At 35.1% G+C, this 12,944-nt stretch overlaps 2 protein-coding genes across 2 annotated transcripts; one reads left to right on the top strand and one right to left on the bottom strand.

Annotated features, from left to right (window-relative positions):
- Positions 1-3,534: 3,534 nt before the first annotated feature.
- Positions 3,535-8,517, top strand: LOC118281336 (putative nuclease HARBI1). The gene is made up of 8 exons (XM_050703902.1): positions 3,535-3,729; positions 3,983-4,061; positions 5,795-5,900; positions 6,870-6,996; positions 7,029-7,236; positions 7,463-7,835; positions 8,251-8,380; positions 8,462-8,517. Exons 1-6 carry the CDS (start codon positions 3,535-3,537, stop codon positions 7,612-7,614), a joined length of 867 nt encoding a protein of 288 aa, XP_050559859.1. The 3' UTR covers positions 7,615-7,835; positions 8,251-8,380; positions 8,462-8,517.
- On the bottom strand, positions 8,191-12,834 carry LOC118265915 (uncharacterized). The gene is made up of 9 exons (XM_050704549.1): positions 10,280-12,834; positions 9,849-9,918; positions 9,622-9,734; positions 9,377-9,438; positions 9,192-9,263; positions 9,010-9,104; positions 8,725-8,915; positions 8,574-8,638; positions 8,191-8,349 (listed from the first exon to the last, which is right to left on the bottom strand). The coding sequence occupies exons 1-8, from the start codon at positions 10,472-10,474 to the stop codon at positions 8,594-8,596; spliced, it is 843 nt and encodes a 280-aa protein (XP_050560506.1). The 5' UTR covers positions 10,475-12,834; the 3' UTR covers positions 8,191-8,349; positions 8,574-8,593.
- Between the last annotated feature and the right edge of the window lie 110 nt (positions 12,835-12,944).

Raw genomic sequence — 12,944 nt, 5'->3', positions numbered from 1 at the left:
CTACGCAAAAGACGTTATAAGAAAGTTCGATGGCAGGAACAAAATATATCCCGTTACAAAGTGGATTCAAGATATCGACGACAACGGTGATATCTTTGAATGGACGCAGACGGCAAGGATTGTTGGTCGCGCGGCGTTCATTGACTGGAACAGCGGCTTTATGGCTGAGCTCTGAAAAGGCTTTCAAATGCTGGGAATCTCTTAAGCTAGCGACTTCTAAGGAATTTCCAGACGCGATCGATGCAAAAACTATCCATGAGATGATGAGCGCTAGAAAGAAGAGGTCGAATGAGTCATGTCATATGTTCGCCATGAAGGACCTTGGAAAAAATTAAAAACACATTACACTGCTATACAGTCATTTTGCGGAAGGCATACTTGAAGTCGATTTTGTATAAGACGAGTGTGCTGATAACGGGAAAAATACCAGAATGGTCAAATTGACTCCAGTTTTTGAGATAAACGCTTCTAATATTTTCCATAAAATGCTTCAATAAATGGGCCAAAAGATGTATTTAAAATCTATTTTCATTGTTTATCTTTACAAAAATACACAAAAAATTATAGTTTGGGGTACCTTTAATTAGAATAAATAAATGAAGATCATGAAAAACTTTTTTTAAAATTAAAAAAAAAATAATAATTTTTTTTTGCTTTTGTAAACTAAACTTGCCACAAATAAAGCAAAAACTGTTAGGATCGTTTAAACAAGGTTTACATGGAAAACTCATGTTTTTAAAACGAAAAATTCACTTTAACACAAAACAACCGATTTATAACTGATAACTTCAGGGTCTGATAGCTATAAAGTTAAGTTGTTGCAAATAAACCCGTGAAAAGATAACAAACGTAAGTGAAAACAAATCAATGAACCATAATGTTTGAAATTTTCAATTATTTCTTAGTTCCGTTTATCTCAATAACCAGAGTGAATCAAAAATAAATAAGCATGCAGCGTGAACGTCTAATATGAGTATTAACAAAAACCATTAACAAAATCCCTGCCGCAGAATTTTTTTTTTTTTTTTGTATAGCAGTGTTATTAATGGTATACGGTCCCGTATACCATCATGTCACGAAATAAACAAAATAATGCTGTACGGAATTACCACATACTCAGAGTTAAAGAAGTTAAAAATATATGAGATGATCTGAGCCCTGGAATTAGAAGCAACTGCTCAGTTTCTTGGGACTTTGTTCATATTTTAGGAAGTATATTCAAAACTTTGCCACTATAGCAAAACCTCTCACAGATTTGTTAAGAAAAGACAGGAAATTTGGGTTTCATGAAGTACAGATTGGCATTCAACAGGTTCACAAAGACGGTTTTCATTAAATGTTTGGATGGGTGTCATAAATAATCACCTAATTGGACCGTACTTTTTACCCAGCAACTTAAATGGGGAGAATTATGAAGAATTTTTAAGAAATGATTTAGGGCCATTGCTTGAGAATGTGGATTTACAAACAAGGAGACGTATGATATTCCAACACGATGGCTGTCCAGCGCATTATCGAACTTCTACTGTGCGACAGTGGCTGGATACCACGTTCCCAAGGCGTTGGATTGGCAGGGGGGGTCCAATTCCTTGGCCTGCACGGTGTCCAGACCTAACACCGGTTGACTTTTACGTGTGAGGCCACATGAAGTCCCTTGTTTATGCAATGCCAATACCTAATATTGAAATCCTTCGCTGAATCGCCTGAAGAAATGAGACGAACATTTAGTTCAAGAGTGACCGTCTCCGAGATAAGGAAGCGTGTGCGGGCATTTATCTTAGGGGACGTCACTTTAAACAAGATTCTCAGCATTTCAATTGTTGAAGAAAAGGACAATGTCCAAAATGGCCCTGTGCAATAAAGAGTATCAGAATATACGATAATTAATCGCCTATTTTATTATATAAGTTGCAAATACTTCTGTATCACGGACTAGCTGTATTCCAAAATGTACTTTTAATAGAATTTAACGCGACTAATAACATTAGATCGCCATCTTCGCCTAATGTCAATATGTCATTTCGTATCGGAAGTGAAATAGGGATGTCCATTCAATTATAATCGATCGATTGAATTATTAATCGATAGATTGTGTTTTCTTTTCTAAAGTGTATTTTTAAAAACCAAATAAGAATACTTTATTAAAGCAGTCGTAGTCCAATTTAAGTAGGTAGTAAGAATAATATTATACAGTAATCAAAACTTTTTTATTTCTATACAATCATTCAAACATCTAATTCATTTTTTACGTCAATTAATACAAAAATAACATTTCTTTTTTGGCGTAAAATAAACCATTGTCATACATACTTGTAATGTTTATATGACTAAATTGACGTAACAGACAGTTTGTAATAATATAAGACCACACTAAATCTTAATCGAAAAAAAAAGATTATTGTGTGGTGTCGTACTACATCCCTAGTTTTGCTGGTCGGTGGTCGCCATTATTGTCACTTTGGCAGAGTTACAGTTCCTGTGCTGTACTCTTCCTGTGTTCTTTTCTTGTGTTCGGTGTTTTGGTGACTTTCGGGACTTTTTTACGACTTGGCTATTTTAACGGACTTGGATTGCTTTAAAAAACGATTTACCTGGCTGTGATTTTCGGAACTGTGTACCGCTCGAACGACAACTTGGCACTCTAAAACGGACTTAGATACGCATACGCAATGGAATGTGTATTTTGTGTAAATTGTGGCTCTGCGGGTGGTTCCATGTTATTGGAAGATGAACAGATTCGTCACTGTATACAACAATGGACTGCACCTCGTTTGGTAATTACTACTTGTTTTTTTGTGATGTAATGATTGTTTTATTATTGGAATTTTAAATGAATCTAGATTTAAAGTAGAATATAATTTAATTATTACCAATCAATATTATTGTTATGAATAAAATTACTACAACATTTGAAGTGTAAATTGTTTTATTTATTGTAATATGAATGATATGTGTAACCAATATTTTTTTATTGTTTTAGGTTCAGCCATCAGATATGCTTTGCAATAGATGCTTTCAAAGAGCAAACAGCTCGTCTGTCAATGATATTTTACCTGGATCAGAAGTAAATCCAGTTGCACAGCCTACGGAAAGAATAACCTTACCTAACTTCTCAAGAGCAGCAGATACACATAACAGATGTATATTTCTGCAATGTGATAGTTCTACACAGCGACTAGTTCCTTTTGTGTTAAGGGTGAGGCTCCTTAAAGATCACAAGTTTTATATACCACCACGTTGTCGTATATGTGAATTGCATTTAGCAAGGCAGTCATGGTCAGATCTCTTAGATACTGAAAATGTTATCAGAAGTTTCACGGCCGCTCAAATAGAAGACTTTTATGAGTTATTGAATGATGAAAACAACACATTAGATTTTGAAAATATTGAGCAAATCATCTAGTGTGGTATTGGCTGGGACGCACGAAAGAGCAATTCAGAGAACTTGAAGCACAACTTCCCATTTTTCAAAAACGTGCTACTTCACTGGCTGCTTATTTAATGAAGCTCAGAACAGGAGATTCAGACGAAAGAATGTCTTCATTATTAAAAATTGGAAGAAGTACTCTCTCCAGACTTGTCGCTAAAGCACGAGAGGTTATGACAGAAAGCTTCGTGCCAGCACATTTAGGATTAGAACATTTGAATAGAGAAGAAGTTGTTGCAAGAAATCTTTATATTCCTGAGTCTTTGATTGGAAACCCTGAGGCTAACTTGGAAGATAGAAAGGCAATTGTGATTATGGATGGAACCTATATTTATGTTCAAAAGAGTAGCAATTATGCATACCAAAAAAATACATATTCCCTCCACAAATATAGGAATCTGGTCAAACCGTTCCTAGTAGTATGTTGTGATGGCTATATACTTTATGTACTGGGCCCTTATGCAGCCACAAAATCAGACGCTGACATTTTAAAAGATGAATTTTATGATTCTACAAAACCTATGCGTAATTTTAGAGGTGATGTAATGATTTTAGACCGAGGCTTTCGTGACAGCATTGCGCTACTGCAAAGCTTTGAACTACTCGGTTCATTATCCTCTGTCATTAGAACCAGGTGAACACCAATTAAATACAGCAAATGCTAACGAATCCCGTAAAGTGACCTTATGTCGATGGGTAGTAGAAGTGGTCAATGGACGCTTTAAACGAGATTTTAAGCTGCTGCGCCAAGAATATTTTAATAGAGCGTCTAGACATTTGATGCAGGATTTTAAGGTGGCAGCAGCATTAATTAATAAGTTTCACCCGGTTCTAGAAGACAGAGAAGATTCTAGAATAATAATCTCCATAATCCAAGAAAATATGTTTAGGAATAATTTATTGGCGGATTTTGTAGAACATAACAATTTAAATAGAAGGCGGGCCCAGTTTGAAAGTATAACTATTAATCCTGAAAATCTCCATGATTTTTCACAGATGGAGTTAAATGATTTGATTTTAATACCGTTGGGTGTGTATCAAATTTAACAAACCCGCTCATATTATGGTGAACATGTTAGGCAAGATGGATCCTATGTTGTTGAGGTGTGCAGGGTAGCGATGTGTCAACCCGGTTTGCCAAACCGAATCAATTCTGGTTGAGGGCAACTCGCATCAAACCGAGCTATAGTCTATCCAACCCGGTTTAAGTTTGAAACCGCAATCGCGTCAACTCGTGTCCAGTTCGAGTGAGTACGAATGCGATCTTAAACCAGACGTGCAATGCGAATAAGCTGATGCGGGCTGAACGCTCCGCCCGAATGAATAACGAACGGATCCGAGTTATCCCGAAAACGAATGAAGTTGCTGACGCCGACCGGTGACGCGACGCGACGAGTTGCATGTCAAATGGTGGCGCCAAATTTTCATTCCGTTTTGTTTTCAGTTAATATTAAGTTGTATTATTTGAACTACTAAATGTAACAAGTGAGTGTTTTAATCATAAAAAGGTAAGAAAATTCTTATACGTTGATTGAATGTTTTTATTGAAACTTTGGTGTGCAAATACGATGTACGATGATAAACTTTTTACATCAAAAGTTAGGGGTTACAAATTAGATTGGATGGACAGAATAACTTAATTAGTTGTTAAATATAATAAATACAGACAGTGAGCTCAATTCAGGTCTCGAGCGCTGTATTAGTTGTTTGATGATATTTATGAAATGTTTACATATTTTGTTTTAACACTTAAAACATAGAAAAAATTGTTAAATATACTAAATATTTTAATTATTGGTAATTAAAATTTTAATAAGATTTGTTCTTGTAAATACCTATAGTATTTATAAAAACATAACCAAACTCATTGTTGTACTTGTAGAAAGAAACAATTAATATTGTCTATGGTTCGTAGTGTAGAGATGAGCGAATATAATATACCGATGTTACTTATCAATATCGATAAATTTGAATATTAATGATATAATTTTATGACATTTTGAGCAAGTAGGTACATTCTACTTTTTACTGTTTATGAGGGAATAAACTGTTTATAGATTAAGAAGCGGCGCGTTTTGTAATTTAATTATGGCGTAATTTGTTACTATTTAATATATTATTTGTGTATGTAAATTTATTTATTAAAATAAAATAATAATGTTTGTTATGTTTTATTTTTTAGAACAATGGCCCCAAAAAGAACATCTATTGTTTGGGAAGTCTTCGACTCACCAATCGATGGGAAGGTAACTTGTAAAAAGTGTAGCTTATCTTACAAATATTCAGGAAACACTAGCACAATGATGTTACACATTAGAAAAAGGCACCTTGACATCACATCTGACATTTTGCCTTCGACGTCTTCAGAACCTGTTTCATCATCCCTCGCCTCTACCAGTATAGCAAACCCAGAATCACAAACCATATCTGCTTCGGTACCAACTAACGACGAGCCCCCAGTTAAGAGGCTAAGGCAAACCAGGGGCCTTAGTCTGCTATTACAATTGTGTCAGAATGATCGATCATTGGTTTCAAAATTGTCGATTTTGACAAGTTTGGTAGTCTACTAATATAATGGCGTCATTATGACTTTCCAATGGTCAACCACTGACACTCCATTGAAAGAAGTGGCACAGAATGGTAATCTCGTACACAATGACAGATGATAGTCTGACTTATGCGGTAATCTGCTAAAATTTTGACAGTTCCTTTTATCAGTGACCTACCATTGGAACGTCATTGTGCAAACATTGCCTAATTAGCTATTGTTCTGTATCGAAATCAAAAACTTTGTTTTAAATCGTGCATCGAAGAATGTATTCACTGCGAACAAATATTCTAATACTAGCCAACGCAGTGGATGCTAGTGAAAAAAGACGCAGGGAAGCCAGAAAACGCCGTTTAGCCCGTCGGTTGATGAGAATCGACATGAACCCCTTCACTGATGTTCCTGAGGCGGAATTTGTAAAAACGTTTCGCCTTGGAAAAGACTCAGTCAGGGGGTTAATTGACGAACTCACTCCTCTGATGACTAAACCGCGTCGAAATGATAGCATATCGGCAGAAATGAAGGTGAGAAAACTGAATTTAACATTGGTTTATTATTGTTTATTATATTATTTAAACACAAAAGGGCGATTCATGTTATATGTTTTGTTGCAGATTCTAATAGCACTTGTGTTTTACGCATCGGGGTCCTACCAAAATTTGATTGGACAGAGTGCCCTTCATAATGTGTCTCAAATAACTGTGTCGAGATCTATAAAGGAAGTAACAGTGGCACTCAATAAAATTTACCATAAATATATTAAATGGCCTACACAATCTGATGAAAGAAATATTATAAAGGCGAAGTGAGAAGTGAAATATACCCTGATTGCTTTGTTTGCATTGCTTGTTGTACCTAAGCAGAATTATTTAGATATTATTTAAAACTTTTTAGGTTCTATCAAAAATTTGGATTTCCTGGTATCCTGGGTTGTATTGATGGTACCCATGTAGCAATACTGAGGCCGCACATACATGAGGAACGGTATTATAATAGGAAGGGCTTCCATTCTCTTAATGTTATGATAGTAAGTATTAGGTTGAAAGTATAAATGTCTACTTACTGCCCTTTTTACTGTTAAATTATAAATGTAAAAAAAAACATTTAATTCATTTACAGATTTGCGATTCAGATTTAAATATTTTATGTATTTTAAGTACCCCAGGCTCTGCTCATGATTCCACTGTATGGCAGAGTCATCCACTCAGTCTACACTTAAAACAAATTACAGAAAATACTAATGAACAAGTATTTTTATTAGGTATTATAATATTTTTTGATGAATAGTATCCTAAGACTTTTATCATACGGACTGCCTCATTGGCCGAGTGGTTGCAAGTGCGTCTGCAAGGGGTCTTGGGTTCGATTCCCGGGCCGGGTGAAGTATATTTGGCGTGAATTTTAAATTAAAGGTTGACGTTATTAAGTAAAAAACTTTTATCATATTCACATGTTGGAGTTGGTTAAAAAATGATTATAATGTTCAGGTGACAGTGGCTATCCACTAAGAAAAACCATGATGACCCCAATCCTCAATACTATAGAAGGGACACCACAACATCACTATTATGTAAAACATGTGACTGCACGCAATACAGTGGAGCGTTGCATCGGGGTATTAAAAGCACGTTTCAGGTAAGGAGCATTTCTAGGCAATGGTTACATACATATTTAAATGGGGTTGTGTTAAAGTATTATTTTTTTTGCATGTGTTTGCTTGTAGCACGTACTTTACATTATAGCCCAACAACTGCGGGCAAGATTGTGAATGCATGTTGCGTATTACACAATATTGCAAACACGGCAAGAGAACCATTGCCTTCTGATGAAGTTTATGAAGAAGTACTTCGCTTGCAACAAGTATGTGATTTCTATTCCATTATTTTCTAAAATGTATAATGAAGTTGGAATTGTATTAGTTAATATAAATAGTACTACTATGTTAAAAAATCAACATTTAAGTAGTTACATAATCAGTCTTCATAATAGTAATAAAAAGATATTGACTTGGCTCACGAGGTTGTCGATATGTGGAATGTGGATTCGGCTATCCTTGTGCCGTTAGTCGTCACGGCCAACGGATTAATACCCAACAGCCTCGAAAACCACCTTGGGAGGCTGGGGTTGGGCGGATGGATCAAGGGTCTGATGCAGACGGCAGTACTTAGTAGGGATTTTGAATAAATATATGTAAAATAATGAGTATAAAAAGATATAACAAATCAAACATTTTTAATAATATAATTAAAATAACAAATCAGTCTTTTAATTTAAGGAGGAAAATAATTATGCAGCACCAAATGACCAAGATCATCGAAGGGTGAACCGGGACCTTCTTGAAGGTCGGGCACTACAGCAAGCTCTTGTTGACAGACTGTGGAGAGATGCATAAATTAAATTAGCATGTAAGTAATGCACCACCTCAATATTCTAGTGAAGTATGAAAATGCTCTAATTATTATTACAATGATTTAACTTTGTTACAGATCCCCAGGAACAAAACAAAGGTTAAAAATAAATTAAGTAATACTATTTTTATAAACACTTGTTTCATTTATCTTTACAATCTTAATAGTCTTAATAATCTGACCAAATTACCTCTTGCATAGTTCTGGAAACTAGTCTGACTCAGAATCGGATGATGCTAACAACCTCCGGAGTTTCTATGAAAACAAAAGTAAAAGTTTAGATTTTGAGTGAAACCATTTCATACAATTTAATTACCTATAAATTAACAGTAAGTAATAACCTTTTTTGACACAGACGTCACAAAGCGGTCCAAAAGTTCCACCACTTTTTCAGTGGTGGAGCTTTGTCTGCTGATGGCCGCAGCTAAATTATTGATTGCCTCCGCAGTTTTTAAAGTGGCTTCGGCGTTCCTCGCTTCTATAGCCTCCAGCCTCGATTGAGCAGCTTCAAGAGCTGCATGGTCTGCTGTATCTATAAAAAGAATAATATTTTGTTACATCAAGCTATATACTTTACCCTAGAGTAGGGAGTTAATGCTCATAACAAATAATTGCAAGATCTTTACCTTCTGCTGCGTTACGCCGTGTTGATTTTTGGCGTTTGCGTCGCTTCGGAGGCTGGTTGCTGGTGGAAGGCTCAGCAACACTTTCCTGATCCAAGCTGAAAAATAAAATAATTACAATCACACTAGTTTTTCAATTATCCTAATTATTTCAACTCATCTGTAAAAAGTTGTAGTATGCATACCTTATTTCTTGTTGTACAGTTTCCACAAGTTCCACAGTTTCCACAAGCTCGTGTTCATAATTTTGTAATAGGCTGTTAAAATAAATGCAATATTATCATAATAGTTAAAAAAGAAACAAGGTTATTTTATTCAAGTATAAAAGCTAAGCAAATTAAGCACAGAGTACCAAGCTAGCAAAACTTACGAGCAGGAGTTGTTCAAATGGTTGCTAGGACTAGCTTCCACCAAAGGAATTGTGATAATTGGCTAATTAACAAAAAAAAAACATGCAGTTAATATGCAAGTGAGTCAACAATATGTGATAGTGAAAAAATAATACAGACAAGCAAGCAAATAAAAACATTGTAACATAATAAACAACTGTCACATATTAGTTACACAAGTTAGAATAACTTTCAAATGTGCAAAAAAATGAATGTTAATGCTTACACTGAGTGGGTTATGTCGGACACCTTGAAGTGGCTCTCCTACATCTCGCCCTAAGATATTATATAAGCGCTCTTGGAGCGGGGTCAATATAATTTTTTTTGCAGGACCACCACCTTAAATAAATGTTATAAAATGATTACTAATGCTTCACACTAGAATATTGCAATAGCAGAGCGAACCCCGGTAACCGCTTGGGGTATAATGAATTTAAATAAAGAATAGCTTACCTGTAGCACTCAATTCACTTTTCTGTGATTTAATTTTTTTTAAAAGCTTGTATTTATATTCGTTGTAGAACTAAAAAAATATAATAATGGTACAATTATCATCTTAAGGTCGATTTACATCAAACGAGCGAATGCTCATTCTATCCCCACTACAGCTAATTTTTCTAGTGTAAACAGGCGTAGAGCATTCCTTCGTTGTTCTTAGTGCGTTCGCAAAGATTCTATGGAATATTCTAAGAATGCTCGCTCGCTTGATGTAAACGGCGCAAGAGCGCGCGAACAGTTGCTTAGAGCGTTCTAGCGTGTTCGGACGTGCTCGCGCCACTGAGCGGTCTCATCAAAGCGTTTTAGTGTTCTAGCTCTAGCTCTATGTTCGTTTGATGTAAATCGACCTTTATAATGCATCACTAATTATACCGTTAGGTACTCACTGAGCGCCACTCTGCCGGCGTTTTATTAGGGCAGTCCACCGACACCGCATTTAAAATTTGGGCACACTCCATCCAGTACCGTCTCATAAGACTTCGCCCTTCATTGGTGCGGCTGCAGTGGCCAAGCGCCAGGTCTTGGTGGTTTTCCAAAAAATCAATAAGGGCCGAAATTTGTTCAATCAGCACCATTTTCATTCAGTTTGTCTTTGTTATTACTACTTGTTATTAACAAATTTAACAATGTTTGTAAATAATGTCACATCAAAGAGTAAGTAGGTATAGGTAAATGTCACATTTGACTTTGTCAGCCAAGCTGACAAAGAGAAAATAATACTAAGTCTTTTTATGTACATGTATATTTAATGTTTTTTGGTATATTCAAACTTTTTACTACTTCAGATTACTTATATTAATATATGTAAAATCTGGCATGAATAAATTTTCAAATATAGTGGTAGTTTTTCGAAAATAATTTCTACCACACTGGTTTTATATAATGGCAATACGAAAATGTCATTCTACTACAATTCCATTACGAGACCATTGACTGATCAATGATCGACCATTGTGAATTAACAGATTACGAACTTATAGCAAAATGACAATGGGATCGTGTGGGAATGACACAATTTTTGAAAATAGACTTGAGGCCCATATTGGCTGTCCCTGCCAAATTAAAGCAAAAATCGGGAGATGATGCTTTGCTAAATATGATAATAATGGACTACCAGCCTTTACAATTAGTAGAAAATAAAGGGTTCCGGAAATTTACTCATACCTTAAACCCGGACTATGTAATCCCTAGCCGTAAGAATTTAGTGCAAATGTTAGAGGAAAAATATTTAATTTGTTCTCGAGAAGTCAAAAAACAATTACTTAATATCGAATACATAGCTATTACCTCCGACATTTGGACTTCTGACAGCAATAAAAGTTTTATAAGTGTAACCGCACATTTCATTGATTCAAACATTTTAAGATCACTTGTTATTGCCACTGCCGAAATTGATAAAACGCACACTGCGGAGAATATAGCAAGCGCCCTACGCCATATTTTCAATGAATGGCAAATAGAATCAAAAATTGTTACCGTGGTCACGGACAATGCCGCGTCTATGAAAAAAGCGGTTAATGATTTTTTATTCAAAAGAAATCATTACTGTGTTGCTCATACCATCAACCTTTCAGTAAAAGATTGTATTGAGACCAAAGATAGAGAACGTAGAAGAAGATCATAACAAGCCTCTTTTCGACTTACTAAATAAATGCCGGACTATAGTTACCCATTTCAAGCACAGCACCAAATCAAGTTACACTCTAATAGATATGCAGAAACAAATGAATCTAGAAATGTTAAAGCTGAAACAAGACGTTCGCACAAGGTGGAACAGTACATTTTATATGCTGGAACGGCTTTTAAAATTAAAAATTCCTCTATCCGCCACTATACGACTTCTAGACTCGCCTCCAAACAATTTAAATTCTAATGAATGGCTTTTGGTGGAAGACGCTGTTTTGTTGCTAAAGCCCTTTGAAAATATTACTTCTATTTTATCAGGAGAAGCGTATCCGACTTTATCATCAGTAATACCTTTAGTGTTAGGATTACGCACCGCGATCTCTAAAAAAAAAATTTAAAAACGGATTCCGGAACTTTTTGAAAAGAAAATTAATGGATGTGGTCGAAAAACGTTTCGGTGTGTACGAACTCAACAGGACGGTAGCCAAAGCAACACTCTTAGATCCAAGGTTCAAGAAAAAGATGTGAGATGTGTGCACAAATGTGGGTGATAGACGAATTGAAGGAAATTATTTCTATATGCACAACTGATGGACCAGTTATTTCTTCAGCCGCAAGTGACAACTACCATAAATGAAATGACATAGTGATGACGAATCTGACGAAATTTGAGGCCCCATAGACAAAAAAATAACAGAAGCCTCTCATCAAATGACGCCATTTACTTCTGCAGCAAGTATGGTAAAACAGTTTATCGACTTACCATATTTGGACCGAAAAAGGGATCCAATTAAATATTGGGACGAACAAAAAAACTTTTGTTTCCGTTCTTGCATAAAATGGTACTAAAATATTTGTGCATACCTGCCACATCTGTACCTTCAGAAAGATTGTTTTCAAAAGCAGGCCTTTTGTGTAATGAACGGAGAAACAGGTTAGCGCCAAAGAAGATTGACCAAATATTATTCCTTAATAGCTATAACTATTAAAATGTTCCAATCCATTGTTATAAATATTTATTTATTATTACGTTTATTTTTTAGATTATTTTTAAAAGAAGAAAACGTTTATATTTGTTTAAACTTATATTTTATTTTGTTATACCAAGAAATTTGTTTTTGTTCACACTTTTAATTTTAGCCAGAAGTTTGCTTTTGTTTGTACTTATATTTATTTTGTTTTACTAAGAGGTTTGTTTAGTTGTTTTTTATTGATTTTAATAGTAATTATGTTTACACGATTTATCGTGTTTAGTTATTAGTTAGGATAGATTAGTTATCCTAACTACAAAATGAAAGACTGTTATATAGACTGTTGATATACAGGGTTAAAGGGTAAGTCGACCTAAATCCTTTAACGGCGCGTTCCAATAAACTACCGATCGGTAAATTTGCTTACGAGCCGTAGAATTTTGACACATTTTGT

Source organism: Spodoptera frugiperda, chromosome 25 (genome assembly GCF_023101765.2).
Source record: "Spodoptera frugiperda isolate SF20-4 chromosome 25, AGI-APGP_CSIRO_Sfru_2.0, whole genome shotgun sequence".
NCBI lineage: Eukaryota > Metazoa > Arthropoda > Insecta > Lepidoptera > Noctuidae > Spodoptera > Spodoptera frugiperda.
This window is presented reverse-complemented; position numbering and strand designations above follow the sequence as displayed.

Bases quoted from the DNA above. Each gene is read 5' to 3' on its own strand.
- LOC118281336 (XM_050703902.1), top strand. From the start codon at position 3,535: ATGTCTTCATTATTAAAAATTGGAAGAAGTACTCTCTCCAGACTTGTC. The intron at 3,730-3,982 runs GCAATTGTGATT...TAATGATTTTAG, and splicing joins CTAACTTGGAAGATAGAAAG to ACCGAGGCTTTCGTGACAGC. The intron at 4,062-5,794 runs GTGAACACCAAT...CGACGTCTTCAG, and splicing joins TCCTCTGTCATTAGAACCAG to AACCTGTTTCATCATCCCTC.
- LOC118265915 (XM_050704549.1), bottom strand. From the start codon at position 10,474: ATGAAAATGGTGCTGATTGAACAAATTTCGGCCCTTATTGATTTTTTG. The intron at 9,439-9,621 runs GTAAGCATTAAC...TTTGTTAATTAG, and splicing joins TCCGACATAACCCACTCAGT to CCAATTATCACAATTCCTTT. The intron at 8,639-8,724 runs GTTATTACTTAC...TTGTTTTCATAG, and splicing joins TGACGTCTGTGTCAAAAAAG to AAACTCCGGAGGTTGTTAGC.